At 36.8% G+C, this 19,911-nt stretch overlaps 2 protein-coding genes across 4 annotated transcripts; both read right to left on the reverse strand.

Moving 5' to 3' along the window:
• Positions 1-9: 9 nt before the first annotated feature.
• On the reverse strand, positions 10-5,792 carry LOC140765015 (protein EARLY STARVATION 1, chloroplastic-like). Of its 3 annotated transcripts, none has more exons than XM_073103928.1 (11): positions 5,483-5,791; positions 4,730-4,821; positions 4,298-4,491; positions 3,498-3,537; positions 2,897-2,978; positions 2,223-2,300; positions 1,974-2,099; positions 1,566-1,687; positions 1,122-1,161; positions 403-477; positions 10-292 (listed from the first exon to the last, which is right to left on the reverse strand). In XM_073103928.1, exons 1-11 carry the CDS (start codon positions 5,668-5,670, stop codon positions 139-141), a joined length of 1,191 nt encoding a protein of 396 aa, XP_072960029.1. In that variant the 5' UTR covers positions 5,671-5,791; the 3' UTR covers positions 10-138. The 3 variants fall into 3 exon arrangements, with proteins under 3 accessions (XP_072960029.1, XP_072960030.1, XP_072960028.1); XM_073103929.1 differs by lacking the exon at positions 1,122-1,161 and adding an exon at positions 4,589-4,652 and having other exon boundaries at positions 5,483-5,531; XM_073103927.1 differs by lacking the exon at positions 1,122-1,161 and having other exon boundaries at positions 5,483-5,792.
• Positions 5,793-7,548: 1,756 nt separating this feature from the next.
• Positions 7,549-9,388, reverse strand: LOC140765376 (expansin-like A2). Its single transcript, XM_073104433.1, has 5 exons — positions 9,233-9,388; positions 9,005-9,114; positions 8,732-8,910; positions 8,521-8,653; positions 7,549-8,377 (listed from the first exon to the last, which is right to left on the reverse strand). Exons 1-5 carry the CDS (start codon positions 9,366-9,368, stop codon positions 8,129-8,131), a joined length of 807 nt encoding a protein of 268 aa, XP_072960534.1. The 5' UTR covers positions 9,369-9,388; the 3' UTR covers positions 7,549-8,128.
• Positions 9,389-19,911: the final 10,523 nt, after the last annotated feature.

Consider the following 19,911-nt stretch of genomic DNA (forward strand, 5'->3'; position numbering starts at 1 on the left):
TGCCACAAAGAAAGGAGAACTCCAACTGATGAGAGCTGAATAAATTAGATACGGGGGAGGGTCTTATACAATAAAAGTGAGACCAAAAAAAAATAAAACATTGGAGTCCAACAAAAATTTAGGACTTCCTGCAACTCTTCACAATGAGCAGGTGGGAGGATCTTCGGTCTGCGGCAGTGAAGAGCCGAAATCAAGAAGTGGGAACACCCCCGGTGGCCTTTCTTGAGGTTGTATTGACAGCAATTGTGTAGAATCTCCGACGACATCCGCCCATCCATAGTGTGGTTCAGCCCTTTAATGAGAAAACAAGTGTTAATTCAACTTCTGTAGCATGAGAGTAGTTATGCAGAAGATTCAAAGCCTAGGGGAGAACTGAGAGAGAGTGAAATTGAATCATCTTACTCATAGTAGGTCTCTTCATCCACAACAATATCCCAGCTCTCAACTGTTGTGCTTTTACCATACTTGTGTACTTTCCTGTAACAAAGTAAACAGCTAAAGTCAAAACAAAAGGGAACTGATTATGGCAAGGAAACATCTACCATTTCTCATTTGAAATGTCTCATAGAAGGAACAAGGGGCCATGTGTCCTTGTGCGGAATATCAAGAATTGAAGTCTAGAAAATTGCAGCTTTGCTCTGCTATTTGCAAGAATAGGCCTGATACTGACTCAATATATTTTGGTAGTTTGGAAGTGCTAGGCATCACTGCTCTCTAAGCCGGTCACTTGATGTATTGATGTAATCGGCTCTGCCTGTGACTTCACGTATGATATGTTGAATTAGAACAAGTTTCTTTTTGCAACCATATATTCATATACTGTCATGGGCAAAATTGTGAGGAAATATACATATTAAGGACACCAGCTGTTATTACTCGTCATTTTTCTGAGTCATTTCTGAGACTTGGTCTTTGTCATTTCTGAGAGTCAAGATATGATGATCAGGAAAAAAAGATGCTCTTCAGCAAAGTAGGAAGCTTCTGTAGGTGATAGAGCGGAAAAGAAAAGAAACATGCTTGGAGTAGAAAAGGAGGGTGAGTTGAATCAGATAGAATTTATTGAGGTTATACTACTATGTTGATTCATATTAAGAAATGTAATGATAAGATCCTAGTCATACCCATTCCCATAGTGCTCTTCTCCCCACGTTCTTGACCACCCTAAAAAGCAAAAGAATTAAGTGAAACGTTGAAAAAAATATTATTAGAAAAACAAAGAAAAGATGCAAGCATTTTTAGTGGGCAAAACTCCATCATGCTCCTTCAGTATGTTTGCTAACTGATTATCAGTTATCTCACCATGAAATTTTAACATAATATTTGTATAAGACAAGAACAACATGACAGAAGCCACTATCAATACTGTTTACCTGAACTGTAACGCTTGATGACAGAACTATGTTTCTAACTACAAGTAAACATAGAATGTAACATTGAAGGATACCAACTGCATACTGAAGAAATTATATTGCACTTTTGAACACTGAGAGTCAAGGGTGAACTATGGGATCGTCATTATGGAAAAGTGAGAAATTTATGTCCCTATTGAAGAAGAGAACACTTACGATCGCCAGTAGGAGATACATGCCATGTCTCCCCTTGTCGTGAACCTATGCCAGCACAAAACTTTTCCTCCCATTTGTCTCCCCATCTGGTGCCTAATTCTGTCTCTGCCCATTTATCTGTCCTGTGAAAAAAGAGGAATTTGGCTAAGCAAGTTGAGAGTATATCTGCAATCTGTGTGTAGATCTGTGTTGTACATGCATGTATATGGTAGTTATAAACAGAAACACATACAGACATGAAATGCATTAGTGTCTAACCAACATATCGAGCACCTTTCTCTACTTGTGCATACCTCTTCTGTAGCATGGTGTGAACTATCGAAAGCTTAGCCTCCTATTCATAATTTGTTTGAAAAGTAGACCTTTTATTGGATGATAGAAGAACTGACTAGTAAAAGGCAAACTAACCATTTGAGTACAAAGCCTCTCCCATCATAATGCTCTCCCCACTTCTCCCACCAGGATTGTTCATTCAATCTTCCATACTTATGAGCTCCTTTCTCTGTCCAACCTTTTGCGTCATGCTTTTCCCACCTAGAAGCAATAGATTTTTGTTATCCAGAACCAATACTCCCATAGATGACTGAAATATAAAAAGAATTCCTAAACCCGGATAAGAAAGCATATCACAGAGGCATATCTTGTCATGTTCCTTACCATCTTTCATACCATCCAGCATTTTCAATGCCTGATTTTGCTTGTTTTTCTGCACTCCTCTCTATTCTTGCAAGATTACTGCAGTTGAAATTGAGGCTCTTTTGGTGAATCAATGTCACTAGAAAAAATTAATTTTGCTGTAACAAACATACTATTTCTATAAGTTTCTTACCCAGTCATCCAACTTAAGGCTACTAGTCAAAAATTTCCTCTGATATTTCACATCATCAAAAGAGAGGAAACAGAGCTCCACAAACACCCTTGTATAGTGAAAGGTATGTGAAAAGAACCCAAGACTTTAAATATGCATGCACATTTGTCATACATATAGAAGAGGACTAGACATCATGCTCAAACTTGATATGTTTAGTCTTAGAAGGGAGTTGCTCCTTTCTTTCTTGTACTCCACGGGGTGGTAAACATACCTACACCGATTACATGATCACACCCTACTGTTATTATGCTTTTCATGGATATTCATTTCTTTCCTGAAAGTCTGCACGCATGCTTCTCAAGAAATTGATATATGCAAGGTTAGTTTTCTTCCGATATTACCCAAAGGGCACAAAAAAGAAATCTTTTCATATACTATGCATACCAAAGAAATAAGTAAATGTAGAATTTGCTAACTGGTAACCCAGCTGCATTTGGTATCATATTCAATATTGGTATACCTCCATTCGTCTTGGTAAAGAACTTCTTTCCATGTTTCCCACCATACATCTCCATCAGCATTTTTTCCAGACTTTTCCGCACCTAAAGAAAATTTTAATAAAAATGATAATAGCCTCTAGCCCACTGATAGTACTAAGAGCATAACATTAAGTCTGAAGAAGTTGATTTATCAGGGTCAAGCAAATTTTATGTATAGATAGATAAACACAGTTGAGATACATCATAGACATAAACATAATTTGTTTACATAACCACTAGTGCTCTGCATATTCTACAGAAAGGCCAAAACTTTCTTGCAATCATGAAGATGAAATCAAATTGGTAAAGTTTATCAAAATTAATGGAAGGAAGTGAAAAGTTACGTTTAACTATAAATACATTCTGGTCGAATAAACAAGTTTTCAAAATGAAGCAGCATTACATGTTCAATTTTAGAACTGCAGAACATGAGCCAAAACATCTGGTGGAGTAAACCTTTCGCATCAGAAGTATTTATCTATCTCTTTGGATGACAGATGAAGATAAATTTTCTCAACAAAGTGCAGGAGTACCAACCAAGAGAACTGATCAACATATGTTGAAATCATGGAGAAAAATTACCTAATTCTTTGTATCCAGTCCAGTCACTTTTCTCCCACCACTGCCAAGTAAAATAAGAAAAAGTAAATCATTCATGGATGATACATATTGTAATAAGCAATGCACACTTATAGTTTACCTTTGTCTAGAGCTAGTCTTTATATGGGCATAACAATCTAATGGAGAGAGAAACGTTTGTAAAAGATTAAACCAAGGAGAAGACCATAAGATCAAAGATTCAAAATTTTGTCCAGTTGTAACTTGTAACCATACAAAAGCCAATAGTAGCTTTTAAAGTTTCTGCTGGTGCCATCACAAACCTCATCTAGTTGTGGCTTCAGCCAAAAGAGATAAAATTTCACTTAAAGTGTTTAATTTCACTCAATTCTAAGTTATTTGGCTTCCCACAGTCAATGCAGGTTCTGTCAGATATAGCGATCTTTTAAATGGGAACAAAACAAGAAGTATAACTTCTTTTAAGGCTAAATTATTTCTTTAAAGCAAGAAAGTGATTTGAACGTTTACAAAGTATCCCTCTACATACATTGACGTGTAACGGCAGCAGGGAATTAGTGTAGCCTTATTAGTGTTCAAGCAGAGAAAAATAACGATATGAAACCATTTTGTTGGTCTTTTATCAAACCTTAAATAAGGTTTTTGTAGGAGAAAAGGATAGAAATCAAATAATTTTCACAAGATAAGATTTATAACAAGCCACTGAATAAGAAAAAAGATCTCCATATTTTATCTACGTAGGTACCATAATATCAGAAATATGTAGTATTGACAGTGATCAAACTCCCAAGGTAGCAGAAACATACAGTCTCTTTCCATTCGGTGGAACCATCATGACTTTGCCCTCCCATCCTTGCCCAACGACATCTATGTCCATTATCACCTAGGTCTTCTCCACTTTCCCTATACCATGTGCCGCCATCTTCATTAATGCCAGACTCATTAACGTGTTCATCTAGCAAGTTGATTCCCCAATCCTTCTCACTAGCAATCCCAGTGTCTGTAAAGAAGATGTCAAAGATTAAATACTTCTTTAAAAGTTCCATCAGTGAAAACAAACTATAAAGTATGGTGCTTTCTGTTGTTGGAAAGAAAACCGTGGCACATAAGTTATCATTTTCCAAAGCGTATGCCCCAAAATGACTCTTGATGGAACAGAATCTAAAAACAAAAAAGTGCAGCCTCGTTTACAAGATTATTCAAATATTATCAAATCGATATGGAGCAACGGAATAAACCTCTTTTAGGTGGAGTATCACGAGACCGAGGAGGAGAAGATTTTGGACTGCATTGGGGATAAAAGCCTTGTCTTTTGAACAACCGTTGAGATCTATAATGATGAAGAAAACATTTATCAAGGATTATTTGAAACTACACCATCATAACAAAAGCAATTAAATCTTTATAGCAGTATTTATACGTTAATTATTAAATTTAGTTTTGTTACCTATGAGGCATAGTACTAAGCCTCTGATATTCGATCCCGAAGGCAACATAAAAAATGACAAGATTATGATTTCAACTTGTAAAAGAATCAAAATTTGTAGATGTTACTCTTAATTCCTGATTAATGAGGAATATAACTTCTTTATTATATTTGTCCCTCTTTTAATCCTTGTGCATGCTGATTAAGGAAACATAATTGAAATCAGTGAGAACATGCCTTTCTCTGCCAAAGTTGCAACTTAGCCCAGCCTCTAAATTCTATGTAGAAACTAAAGAAGTGGAGATTGACCAACAAAAGTCTGTGACAGACAGCCACACACTTGGAATAAGATTCTGGTTAACTAAACAGAGTAATGTACCTCAATTTGGTGTCCAGCAATAGAAATTAAAACGAAATGAAACCAAATAAGAAAAAACAAGCCTACTTTTACCAGCAATTCAAAACCAAATCTTGCATTAAAATTACCATCACCAAACACGATCAAAACGCTACCGCGAGCGCCATCGAATCAAGAATAAAATATCAAAACAAGGTGATTTCATACCGAGGCGAAGGGAAGGGCATAGACGGAACCCTCCTCAAGCTCCTTCTACTGTCAAGCCGCCACTCTTCTGCCTTAGCAAACTTCCCGTACGCGGAGCTGGGGCAGGAGCTGCGGATCCCGGCGGCCACAGTCCGCCTCGGCCAAAGGGGGAGTGGTGGAGCCACCAGCCCTCTCGAGCTCGCGGCCATCTCTCATCACAAGCACCGAAGCCAAGCCAAGGGACCGAGGGAGACGAAGGAACCCGAAGAGTCTCTCGTCTTCGCGTCCTCTACTTGTACGAGGGGGTAAAAGAGAAAGAAGAAGTGGAGTCTAGACTCCGGGATTTGGGGAGCTTTAAAAAGAAGCGGTTCGGGAGAAGAAAGGGGGAGGGAATCGGGAGGGAAACGAAAAGGAAAGCGTTAAAGGTTTCTTCGCGGGAACCGAGTGGTGGGTCCACGGTGACAACTTGGCTACGCCACCGAGTTGGATATGCCACGTAGCATAACTGATCCTTTTTAGCAGATATGATATGATATTATATGATCTTCGATTTTCTTTTTCTTTTTTTTTTTTTTTGGTATTGAAAAAAAATGGCTTAAGATCTTAAAAAGTAAACAAGAAATAAGATTTATCCTCTAATCACAATGTTATATTAATTGAAAATTTTAATTAAACCCGCCTTTAGTTACGTTGTCTTTAATCTCTAATCACCGTCCACCCCAGTTACATGAAGATGACGTGGCACGCAGCAAACGAGCACCGCACACCGGGGCCCATCGCCTTATCCACCGTACGACCAGGCCCGGCCACGCGTCAGCAGGCTATGGATCGCGGACGTGGCAGCAAGTTGTGATCCGGATAAACCCTGCCTGCTTACGTGGATCGAGGTCCCGTGGCAGCTACCTAGTGGCCAGCATTAGCCCACGTCACCTCTTGTCGAGTACGTGCGACACGTGTCGTGCTCCGGTAGCTTCTTCGTCGGACGAGGTAATCGAAGGTGAGGGACCTTTCTTATGGCGCACTGTCCACGAGGTCGGATAAGTAATTTTCTGAGAAGAAAGAATCCACCGGATAAGTTGACATCTAATGCTCTTATTTTATTCTCTCCCTTTCGTGGGCATAAGAGATGAAATGGATTATGGATATGATTGGTTTCTGGTTCCATGTCAGATTGAATTTTTTCGCATTGCATGGTTGGCTATTATTCATCTCATTCTCATGCAACCACAAACTTATCCTAATACAATTAATGGACAAGATGATCTTGGCCCATTGATGGGCCATTATTGGGCTGCAACCATATAAAGGTCACTCATGGTTAATTGGGTCAAAGTCTTAGTCATTTCATATATTGGCCCAGAACTATACATCACTTTATAATATCATATTAAATTAGATATATTTCCAATTATAAAGATATGGGCCAAAAAATTCGAGTTCTACTGTAGGTGATTGTCAAATAAGGTTGGTTGCCAATATCTACTGAAACTTTGATGATGTTGCCTTTGTTTGTCTAAAGTTACCATCAATTGAAACTGATGGAAAACCTGCTCAGTTGCAACGGCTCTTTCAAGCAAATTTGCTGCAAGAATTGACCACTAATCATTTGTGGTATCAAAGAGTAGTTGAAAATGTTTTGGTACTCTGTGTATAATTGGACTCCCCAAATATTAAATGACCACAGTTAGCCTAGACACAAAATTTATGAGGCAATAGTAAAAAAACTTGAGCAACTCCTAGTTATATAAACTAATATAAAAATCCATGCCTTTTTTTATTGATATCATCTCAGTTCTCTATGGACTTTTAATTTATTTTACATCACTCATATATATATATATATATATATATATATATATATATATATATATATATATATATCACTCTGCAATTCCAATTATAAATTTATCATTATTTCTCCTAAATATCTGATCTAACAAAGAAATCCTAAGATATTTACTGAACAATTATGGAAGAAATCTCTGAAGAAGAATCTCAGGTTCTCTGCTGGTAAAGCTTGGAGTGAACAGAGAGAGGAAGGACAATTGAGACATATGGATATCAATCACCATCCCCATTGGAAAATCCAAGAAGAGATCTAGAGATTTGCAAAGACCAAGATTCATTGCATGATGATCTGCTAAACCAGGAATCAGACAGGCAACTAACAATCCCAACCAATCCCCCAGTTGCATGGGTATATTTTAATCATTTGGGTTCAATTCACCACTAGATTCCATTAACTAGGTCTTCAATTGTCCAACAATCTCAGTCAAAAGGCAGCAAAGAGCCAATGGGGATGGTTACTGGATGATCCTAATAAGACACACACACCAACCTGTCTGTTTAATCTAATCTCATGTACTAACCCCACTCATAATAAGGTGATTGCTCTTAATTAAACATTTGGATGCACACCAACCAATCTTGGCAGCTTTAGGAGTCAAACACATGAGATGGCCTCATATGTGGAAGATACTCATTAGCAGTAGCTTGGCATGTGAACTTTGAATTGAAGCACACCAATTATGGCTTATATCATACTGCCTCATTCAATGTACAATATGGAGGAAGTAAAAAAGATCACAAAATCCAGCATGTTAGCGACCCACATCTTTCTTAAAATGAGGAAAAAGGGAAGTAGTGGTGTCAGAGAAGTATTAATCTTTACTTCCACTCTCGTGTATCACAAGGATAGCAGCCCTCTTGGGCCACATCAGTGATCTGAAGCCCTAAGTCATAGACCGGGCCAGCAGTCCACTGGGCTGGCAAAACTTCCTTCTCGGCCCATATCCACTTTCCGTCGTAGCCACCGGTGACCACCATTCGGAATTGTAGCGGCCCGGCCGGCACCCGGTCGGTGCTCCAAACCTGACCGTAGTCCCGGCTCATAAACCGCCAGTTTGACATCCCGGCCTATCAATAACAACAACAACAACAATAATAATAATTTTAGTCTAACTGTAATCTAATATTTGAAATTATAAAGACTTTGTCATTATTAATTTTTCAACTTTATTGCACTCCTATTACTGCGGTAGTTGGCAGTTGACTGATACCTGGGCTACATCCACTGCCACAATGTCAGTTTGGCCTCCTTGGTAAAGAAACTTGATGGCTAAATAGTTGGGCCTTCGGCTATTCTCTTCCACTCGGATAGAGAGGTTCTTACTCTTATACTCACAAGGTATCCTGATAAAAGAATAGAATAAATAAGGTGGGGGCATAGTTATTCAACCAAAGAAGTGGAATAAGGGGAGGAGTTATTACCTCTTGTACTCGATGTCCACTATACCAAGTTTCCTCATCTCCTGGGCCATCCCAGCTTTGGCCATAGCCATAAAAGCTTGATTACTTAGCAAGAAATCTGTGTGATTACTCCTGTTGAGGTCTGTGAGAATAACTTTGACCCCTCCACTGCTGCAAAACTTTGCATTCTTGCATCTAATCTGCACCCCAGTAATCCCAAATAGCTAGGAAACAACTTAAAAAAAATAAAGCTAGTCTTGATATGATTTAGAAGGAGGAGTTAAGATTAATCACCTGAAAGCATCCTCCACATCCAATTCCTTCTCTGTAAAGGGAAGAGCTTCCAGCAGCAATATACCCTCCATTGAAGCCCAAAGCCATGGAGCCATACCCACAAGCTCCAGCTACATGATGGATGAATCAAACTAAGTTAAGAGTTCCAAGAAGAAAAGCGTATCAAATTTGAAGGTAGTTTGAAAAATATATGTATATATACATATATATATATATATATATATATACCAGAGAGAGCTAGAGAAGAGGAGGAATAGGTGGCCTTGGATTGATGTACACACCTATCACAGGCAGTGATAGAAGATACAAGGAAGAAGAAGAAGAAGAAGAAGAAGGAGAGGGAGGAGAAGATGGAGATGCCCATGTTAGATTAACAAGGGAAAAGGGATCAAAGTTGATGTGGAGATCCATTTCAAAGTGATATATAGTAGTGCTGAATGCTGATGGAAAATGGGACGGTAGTGGTGGGCCATAGACAATGGTCACACATTGAGTCCTCCTATAATAATAATAACAAGGATTTGTCATTTCACACCCTATATTATGTGTTTGTTCATATTACAGTATTATCTTTTCATCATAGTTAGAATTGCATTTAGATTAAGAAGAAAAAAAAAATCCAATTAAAAAAAAAGAAAAAAGAAGAAGAAAGAAGAAGAGAATAGAATAGAAGTGGTGAGCTGAGAAAGACATGAGGGAAAGATACAAATAGGAAAGGTTGCAATTAATCCCACCGACTATTTCTACTACGCCACGCGCGCGTGCAGCGAATCCCGGCAGGCTAAAAGAGGGAAAAAGAGAACGAGGAGACGAGACGGCGGCCCTTTTGGCTTCTTCCCCCACTTCTTCGCAGTATAATATTGCTCGTATAGTGTCAACCAAATCGTCTGCAACATCGGTTGCAGGAATTCTGTGCAGCCGCTTTACGTTGCATCCGAAGGCTCGCTGTAATGCTCCTATTCTCTGTCATTAAGGTATTGCAGTATAGCTAATCACAATTGCTAGAGTGGAATTTGTTAGAATAGTTGGTGAGTTAAAAGTTGCGAGTTCAAATTATGCTAGCCTGATCATCTGTTATTCGAATTAGCCCTTTCAAAATATATCAAACAAAGAAATGATGAAGAGAGATAAATTAACAAAATTCTCTTCGCAAATATAGAACAATAAGGCGAGAAACAAATGTCATATTCTCCGTCTCTTTCTTATTTATTACTAACATAATAATTCAAAAGCATATAGACTATCGGCTAAACATCCTTTACGCCTTTCTTTCATTGCACCGCCAAGAACCCTAACTGCAGCAAAGTCATGCGGTCAGTTATGGCGAGAGGATCCATTAAGCAGTGTGAATTGAAGAGAAGGAAGGAATGAAGTGGTCCTGTTGCCATACCACTGTAGACTTGGGGAAATAAGTAAAGAATAAATAAGGTAGGTTAGAGGGGGGTAGGTTTTGGTCTTTAGCAGAGGAAGGAATTGGAAACTTAAAGATGACAAATGTGTGTGTGGGGGGGGGGGGAGAAGGTGGAAGGACTGATGGATTTAATATCATAAGTAAGCACAATGAAATCATAATAAAATGCATGTCTCAGCCTTGTCAGGTTCATATCTAGCTTCACATCTAAATCTGGCTCAATGATTTGATGCCAGGTTGATAGCGTTCATTTTTATACACAATATATGTTAGATATTCCAATCCCTCTTTCATGCTCCAGGTTTTGAGAGGAATCCCACCAACCAAATGGAGCAAATTAATCAACTTAACTATTTTACGTTAGCCATCAGAAAAGCATGGCTTCCTGACATCAAAAGCATTAAACTTTTGACTAGATTTATTAAGGATTTGTTGATCTTTTGCTCTTGCCAATGAATCTTGTGGTGTTGTTATCACCTTTACATGAAATTCTCAAACTTTCACTCTCATCACTCGTAAGAGATTGCTAACTTCTATTTGTTTTTCCATTTGAGTTCTTTTTTTTTATCAATAGAATTTGTTCATTGATGATCATAATAAGATAGGCAAAGGGCAGGTGCAGCTTATCTTATAACAGGAGTCTCTAATTATGTCAATTTCTCTATTTCTTTCCAAAGGTTAGGCAAAGTTGAAAAGCTTGTTATTATTATGTATTAGGGACTTGGGGTTCTTACATAACATAGTGTTATTTATAAATTATCCCTCCATTTATTTATGAATGATATTTTTTTTACCACACCGAACGGTAAATAAACGTGTCATCTTGGTATAAAGCATTATGTTCTAGTATAAGGGAGTCTTATTCGAGAATTAGTTATCCCTTATTCAAAAATTGGATCCAAATAATACCTAGATCTCAGTCATATTGCAGGAGAGTCCTAAATTCAAATGGGCTTGGGCTTGGGCTTGGGCTTGGGCTTGGAGTTAATTAATTACAGGAACTCAAGCATGAGCCCAAGACCGCGTTGATACTTTATTTTCTATGGTCCAAAAAAGTGGGCCAGGGCGAGTTTATCCAATCACACGTTGGAGAAAAATCTTGGGTGCAAGGTGGGCCTTTTGGACCTCAGCTTACGCTTGCACGCGCTTGTTGGCTAATCTCCGAGCAAATAAAGATCCTCCACTGATTCTGAGACGCAATACCTTCCCCAATGCTACCCCACCTATAATAAATGGTAAAAACCAACACAAAGCTAGGAGCGGATCCCCTGCGGTGGCCGCTGCAGGAAGTTACTGCATCGGGGGTACTTGGCAGTGCATGCATGGTAAGCCGCCGATAAAATAACATCACATACTAGTTTTTCACTGTTTATAGTGCTGTCGAGGGTTTTGTTCAAGAAAACATCTTTGGTAGTAGCAGCAATAGAAAAGAAGATGTAGTTTATACCTTCTAAATAAGATTGTGGTGTAGATTCTATTACTTATCATTTATTTACGTGTAGCCGTTAATGAGTTAACAAAAATTAATCTTATTTAGTAGGTATAATAATCAAGGCAGTAATCCAATGTCAAAGTATTAGTTCGCCGGATCACCGAGCAAGAATCGGACTCCGACACCCCATGTCCTCTCTACCTTTAAAAGCCTAGATCTTTTCGTTTTTTTTTTTTTTTTCCTTTACCCATCTTCCCTCTGTGATTCCCAGTCTTCCTCTTCCTTCCTTCCTCCTCTATCTTCTTGCCATGGAATCTATTCGTCGTGTTGTGGGCGTCGTCGGAGCCCCGGTGGATCAAGCCGACCCTCTCATTCATTCCATAGCAAATAATTTAATTGGATTCCGTCAAGTAAAAGTATAGTTATTTTAGTGTTACTATTCCAGCTTCGTCGGAGAGATTCGGTCTCATATTCCGACTCCTCCGATAGACTGTTTAAAAGAAAACAATTTACCAAGTTCCCGGGATGCACATACATGACAGATTGAATGCACTGCAATTAAACCCTCATCAATTTGGTGGGGGGTTTTTCAATTCTTAATTGATTATTTTTTTGTTTGCTAAAGGAGGAGACTGGTTATATATATATATGGGAGGCATCTGGGGACAAACTTAATTGATATGGAAATGAGTGGAGAGTAGAAGAAGCACATGAGCTGCTGGAAATCTTTGAGAAAGATGGTCAGGTTGCCGAGAACCAGGAGTAGTAGTAGTAGTAGTAGTAGTACTTGCAATCTGCCATTGGACTCCATAAATGAGATCTGCAACTACCTGTTCTTGTTCTAAAGTTACTCCTCCACTTTGTCTGCGTATGAAATGCACGGCTTTCTGTACCTGCCCACTGTCACTAATTTTGTTCACTTCCATCTACTCCTGCATGAGAGTAACGTGCCTGTCTCACCCCCATTCTTTCCTTGATTAGGGTTTACTATACGAGTAGATGTAATAACACTATGACTCATAATCTAGCTAACTTAACTATTTAAGATCATGTCTGTAAAAGATAGACTAACCCACGTTTTGATTTTGGTTTCGTAACTCTTTCAATAGTAAATGGGGGGATTTGAGAGAGTGTAAATAGAATTAATGCTACATCGGATCCAAATCAAGCATATGTAGTGCTCTCTAAGTGAATCCATGAAGGAAATTTATTTCAGCCAAGTTGTGCAGGGAAATATATTTTGCTTCATTTGGACTCGGATAACGGAGATGAGTCCGAAGAATCCAGACAAAAAAATCAAGCCAGGATAAGATAAATGAGCAAGTGGCAACCAACCAATTTATTAATAAATGCTCTAATTAATCAACCTCACTCCTCTCTTAGCTATTTCTTTGCTCTAACACAATCACAATACATCACTTCTCCCTTCCCCTCACCTCATCTATTTATACCCTGCCACTGTCCAGAAAAGAAACACACACTATCTCCTACTGATCCTTCTCTCTAATTAAATAATTATTTAATTAGTTCTTGCAGTCGATGAACAAGAAGGCCATGTTCATCAGCCCAAGGAGACTGCTCGAGAAGGCATCAGGAGGAGGAGGAGGAAGAAGAAGGAAGCAGCAGTTGGCGCCGCCGGCTTCCCCGAAGGGCCACTTTGCGGCGTACACGAGAGACGGTCGGCGGTTCGCGATACCGATAGCTTATCTGAACAGCAGCCTCCTGAGGGAGCTGCTCAAGATGTCCGAGGAGGAGTTCGGGGTTGCAGGTGATGGTCCTATCATGCTGCCATGCGATGCTGCTCTCATGGAGGATCTCATGGCCATGCTTCGCAGGCCCAAGAGATGCAACAACAACAACAACAACATCATCTAGCTAGCTAGCTAGCTACTGCTTCACTACTTTCTTTATTCTTCTTAAAATTGAGAAGTTGCACTTTGTACTGCTGATCAGGAGTAAAATTAATTAAGCAAAAGATATGCACTTGTACTTGTACGTACGTGAATCAGTTATAATGCCGCCTGGGGGTTTTTTTTTCCCGATTGGTAGCACGACTGATATAGACATTAAACTTTTGGAAGGAAAAAAAAAAAGTTCCATTGCCTGATCATGTATATCAATATGTGTTTCTTCTCATCTCTTGAATAATATCCTCATGAGTTCTCACTCTCTCTCTCTCTCTCTTTCTAAAGAAGAAAAGAAAACAAAAGATTTCTTCTTCAATTTCTCCTGTTGCATTGGAACAGATCCAACTCAGTATGCTCCTTTTGTCTAGCCCTATTATCGATCTGGGCATGGCTCACAGTATCATAAGAAAGAAGACAAAATATAGTGGTTTTTAATTCTTTAATGTTTTAATGGCTGAAAAGGAAAGGGCATTCCTCTCTCGTCATGTCTCTTTCTTGGGAAAAAGGCAAAGCTTAGGATCATGGTTAGAATGCCCTTGGGACAGAGGGAATTTGGTGAAGGGAGATAGCTCATAGAGTTTATGGCCAAGGAATATAATATGAGAAGGAGCCATCAAGAAGATGGTGCTTATTTGTCACGACACTAACTTGCTATTAAAAAAACGAAAGAAAGAAAGGAAAAGAGAATTGCATACTCCACTGGCCCTACTCTCACATGGATGGATAAAGGATTGTATCTATAGAACTGTAGCTCGTGACTGTATACCAAATAGACATTTCTTAAATAGCAAAAATTAGTATAAAAACATCAACTTCTTTCTTCTTCTTCGTCTTCTTCTTTATAATGTTATGATCTTACTTATCTTAGTTATCCGTCAATTATCGCCCATATTTTGATGTTTTTGTTTCTCTAATTGTCAAAATAGACCAATGGTCCCCATGAGAGGAGAATACAAAAGAAATAGGGCATTTAATCTGGAATGTTATTAAACACTTCAGCTACTACTTTGATATCTCCAAGCAGAGATATATCAAGTTAATTTAGAAAAATGCCAACCTTTTTAAATAGGTTTATTCTGTTCAAGAATAACTTAGGAAAAATGTCTTATATCAGAAGTCCAACTTCCTGTGGCTACATAAAATGAAGTGTGGAGAATTGTTGTGGGGGAGATGCTATCTATGATGATGTATAAATAGTTATTTCGTATCTCGTAATGAATAGTAGAATATGATGATCAATCTTGCAAGCAATAATCGAGTGACGTGAATGATTCTGTATGCAGGTAACTTAGAATACTTTTTTTTTTTTCTAGGGTTTCCAAGTTACCTCCATCTTCTCATATTGTTAGAAGAAATGTTTCAGGAATAAACTTTATTTCTTCCCATACACTTGATGTCTTAGATTGACCCAAGAGTCGGCCCGGCTCGTAACGCAGGGGAGACAAAAGAGAAAGAAATGAAATTATATTTTTATCCCCCCATGCTGTTAGACCTAAATTCATTCTATCTCGATTAAAAATACAACAATTACTTTTTTAATTAAATTTAAATTTTTTTATTAAAGATAAAGTTGTGAAGAATTTACTAAGCTTTTCAATACATCTAAAATAATACAAATTAAATTTTAGATAACATTTTTATCATATCTTTGTAAATAAAATTGCTATTAATTTAGATGTATTACAAAATTATTTTGTCTCTAACGAAACCTAATTTGGTCAAATATAAATAACGATTTTAATTTAGATATAGCTATAAATGAGTAAAGTGAGATAAACAAAATTATTGGAGATGAAGTAAATTTAGATATAATCACAATAGGTTAAAATATTTTTATTTTTTTATTTTTTTTTCTTCCACCATCCCTATAATTAAATCCAAACATAAGATATGAAACAGTTAGTGCAAGCATGTAATTAGTGTAACGTTGCAGTATAGAAGAATCATAACGTGTAGGAAAGAATTAGAATACCATCGTATAATAATGTAGCAAAGGAGTCATATAATATGTAATAAATGTTAGAATATACCATCAGAGCTAGCTGGTCAAATAATGATGATATTTTGGAACCATTGAATCTCCACCCTCTTGTCCATAAATACTCATGACAATTTGGATGGATTGAACGCCAGAAAACATAGCAAAAGTAAACACATATAAAACACTTCCAGTGTGGCTCATTCTGTGATATGAGCAAAATGCTAGACAAGCATTTTAAATAAGCTGAACTATTCACAACCAACAAATAAGAGGCAGAAAGGAAACCAACAAACTAAACAGCAGGTTTTTTTTTCTTTTTTTTTTTTGGGAAAAGATAAAAGAATAAAAGGAGACAATCTCTGAACATAGCAAGCAACATTGGGTTTGACTCTCATGTATAGATATATTATAGAACAAATTAATGGTTCAACCTGTCATCATTGGGTACAAATGCCAAGAGAAGCGACTCTTTACTGAGACAATAATGATATCACCTTCTCTCTCTTTCTGTGGCAATTTTCTTTTCATTTCGTACACTAATTGTGTTTATTAAGGATTTTTTTTACAAAATTACTATTAAAATTTTTCAAAATATCATTATGGGCACTGCATTCTTCAAAATAGATTAGTTCAAAAAATATCAATCAGTTGATTAAATCTAAATAATAGTTAAAAGTTACTAATATTATATCATATATCATAGTATAATGAAATATATCTTATTTAATCTAAGATAAAAATATATTTTGTATTATGAAAATTTTCAACGGAAATTATGTAAAAAGACTTTTTATTAAACAAGAGAAACACCTTACAAATCTAAAGATAATTAACTCTTCTCTATAATGTAGTGTGTGAGAACGGAAAAGAAAATACAAAAAATAAAAATAAAAATAAAACACACCATATATAAGATATGCTATCAAAACTATTTTCTCAAACCATCAAAGTTTGGTAACTATAATCATATAATAAGAAATATAGGTAGGTTTGGATTCCTCTTCATAAAATAACAAACAAATTAACATGCACATACAAACATACAGCTGTGCTAACGCAGGCGAGTCATGACCCAAATCATGAGATTCGTGGCGTTAATATGGAGGTGGATTCATGCATTTATTAATGTTTTCATTCGAACAAGGAAGCTACTAAAAAAACGAAAATTAAGGAAATCCCATCACTGACAGTGTTCCTGTCCGGCTCACTGTTCAGAGGGCATGGGAAACCCTAGCTTTAGAAAAGACACCACTGGGGCATATTTAGTCGAGTTGGATCAATAGGTTTAAGATTTCTTTTCTTTTTTTAATCCAACGAAGAAAAAAAGTTTAAGATTTGAAACCAGAAGGAGGAATGATAGGATGACAATGAAAAGAGAAGATATAAATCATGACTGAGATTATGAATTCGTTCTACCCTAGAGGTATATAACGATTTGATATTTGATGAATCTTTTTATCGGACTTTTATATACATATGATCTGAGCTTGTGATTTGTTCACTGTCAATATTAGGATTGATGTTTAAAACTATATATTAACCTATAGTTTATGATTAATAAAAAAAGAATAGAGGAGATCCAACTAGTCCATAGGAAGATAGAACTAAGAGAGAAAAAATGGAAAGTAGAATAAAATGAGAAAGGAAAGCTAGGGTTTGAAAGGAGGCATGGCAGATAGTCCACCCTTGGTAGCAAGACAAGCAATTCTTTCCTCAAAAGGAATAGTAAAAGATAAACAGAAAAGCATTTCATTGACTTCCCCCCCTCTCATCTAGCACTTGATGTGCAAGTAGAAAGTAACTAAAAATTCCATACTTTTCTCACTGTCACATCATAAAGGAGGGAAAGCAAAGAAGACTCAAAACCCAATTCAGAAAAACTTGATGTATGATGTAAAGGCAAAATTCCAATGCATCATGATGATAGACAAGGAAGCAGCACACTCCTTTTACTTTTCATTTCTTTTTTCTTTTTTCTTTTTTTTTTTTGAAAAGAAAGCTTGTTCTTGTGGGAGAATGTCAAACCATGCATAAAGTTGTAACAGCTAGAGATATAGTAAGCTGAATCATAATATATTGATAGCCTTGAATCTCACCTTGAAGGTACCATTCATGTTGGTTGTTGTTTGCATTTCTTGTTCCTTTTCTTTCATTTTTTCTTCCTCGGAGAGAATAGATTTGTCATAAGGGTTTTACAAAGAGAAGCCAACAGAGCTCTGTTGGCAGGATGCCCACCTCCATTTTTGCATGCACTCAACTTTGGCTGAGATGAGATGGGTGAGAGAGTTGATTGGAGGTGGACAGAATGCCAAAAACCTCTGTGAGAGACTCTTTGGTAAACCCAGATGACACATAAGCTCACACATTGTCTCCTACTTGACTCCTGAGTAGATGAACAAGAGGCAAATGGTATTTATAGAGAAAGGAGGAAGGATGAGAGAGAGAGAGAGAGAGAGAGAGAGAGAGAGAGAGAGAGAGAGAGAGAGAGAGAGGGTGTGATGTTGTATGGGTATTTAGAAAGCAAGGCAGAAAGGAGAGGAGTAGTAATGAATGGTGGGGGTGGAGAAGGGATTGTTTCTTCTTGTATTGTGTGTAATATGGTGGGAGTTAGGATTGCATAGGGCATTGAAGAGAGAGAAAGAGAAGAGAGGAGAGAGAGAGAGAGAGAGGAGAGAGAGAGAGAGAGAGAGAGAGTTTTCTTGCCTATAAATCCAATATCTTCAGAGAAGCAAATAACAGGAAAGGAAACACAAAAAATCCATGTTGTTTCTTCATTAATTTCTGTGGGCTGGCACAACCTCACAAGTCATACTAGTGTCTGCAGAGTGGTCATTGGATTTAGTGAGGCACTCTGAGTGACAAAAAGGAGTAGGTGCTGTTATATATTCTGTGTTTGATGGAAGTTATAACTTATTCAACTCTTAACCTAACTCTACCTGCTAATTAGTAGCCAGTAGAACAGATTGGACTTGCCATGCACCCAAAAACACAAAAGTATTTGCTTGACAGGAGAATACTATTCCATGTTTTCTTTATTTTTTCATTAAAGTAAGCTTTTAGAACTTTCATCCACTTTATTTTAAGTCCATGTCTTCAGCTTATTAGAATGTTTGATTATAGAATTTTGGTCTTCATAGTCCAGCAGCATTGACTGAAAAGGAGAACTATTTAAAAGAATAATTGGTTACAAAGAAAAGAATGAACTACTGGAACCTTTTCATCAGGATCCACTTTTAATGCAGTTGTAGCATTTTAATAAAAAAATAAGTAAATATATTTTATCTTTCTAAATTTATGTGGCTCAAAATTACTTTACTTATCTGTACTTTAAAAAATCTCAAACTAATCAACATACATAACTAAAGTGTGATCATTAGTTTTTCTATGAAAATTAACTAAGCATCACCAAATGACCAAAATATTGTTCGTATTTGTTAGGCTTTTGAGATCATGCCGTCAAATGACTAAAATAGTCATAATTTATATTATTGTTCTCTTAATAACACTATTAGATGTGATGTAACTAATAATTTTATAAAAAATTGGGTTTAATTATACATCCGGTATAGTTGTCGCAACTTATAAACTTTCTCTTCATGTTATCATATGTCCAAGCTATCTTCGGAACTCTTTGTTCACAATAGTATTGACCTTGAAGAACTACCCATAGCAACCAAAAAAAAAAGATGTTTGAAAAAAGGCCATATAAATGAGAAAATTAGAGGAATCTAAAAAAATTAAGAGAAGAGAATGTCTATTCTTATTCTTTTAAGAGAAAAATAACTTAGGAATAGAACATTTTTGACCAAAAAAAACACAAGTAAATGAGGAAACTCAACTCTCCCGTAGGTTTTGGACAATATTTGAATGCGCTCAATTAAATTTGATAAAAATAACTGTTGTTAGCAACGTACATGGAGAAAAAATAATTTTAGACATAAGTATAAATTGATAAAATATATTTAACCATAATAAAAACTATTAATCTTAAAAACTTATCAAGAAAGATGCTCCACTTTCCAACTCTTTTTAAGCTAAGCTATAGCTCTATGGTCTGTAACTAGGAATGCTAATTATCAGTCTTTGTATTCTTTTGCATTAGTAAGGTAAGTATATATGCTACTTAATAAATACATATACAACATATTTCCCTTACATATGCACAACAAAATAACA

The sequence above is a fragment of the Typha angustifolia genome, chromosome 8, assembly GCF_048772165.1.
Source record: "Typha angustifolia cultivar Huaian chromosome 8, ASM4877216v1, whole genome shotgun sequence".
Classification (NCBI taxonomy): Eukaryota; Viridiplantae; Streptophyta; class Magnoliopsida; order Poales; family Typhaceae; genus Typha; species Typha angustifolia.

Excerpts from the sequence above, each read along its gene's own strand:
- LOC140765015 (XM_073103927.1), bottom strand. The coding sequence starts at position 5,670 with ATGGCCGCGAGCTCGAGAGGGCTGGTGGCTCCACCACTCCCCCTTTGG. Across the intron at positions 4,822-5,482 it reads ATGCCCTTCCCTTCGCCTCG|ATCTCAACGGTTGTTCAAAA; the intron begins GTATGAAATCAC and ends TCATCATTATAG. Across the intron at positions 293-402 it reads GATGAAGAGACCTACTATGA|GGCTGAACCACACTATGGAT; the intron begins GTAAGATGATTC and ends TTCTCATTAAAG.
- LOC140765376 (XM_073104433.1), bottom strand. The coding sequence starts at position 9,368 with ATGGGCATCTCCATCTTCTCCTCCCTCTCCTTCTTCTTCTTCTTCTTC. Across the intron at positions 8,911-9,004 it reads GATGTGGAGGATGCTTTCAG|ATTAGATGCAAGAATGCAAA; the intron begins GTGATTAATCTT and ends ACTGGGGTGCAG. Across the intron at positions 8,378-8,520 it reads TGGCAGTGGATGTAGCCCAG|GCCGGGATGTCAAACTGGCG; the intron begins GTATCAGTCAAC and ends TGTTATTGATAG.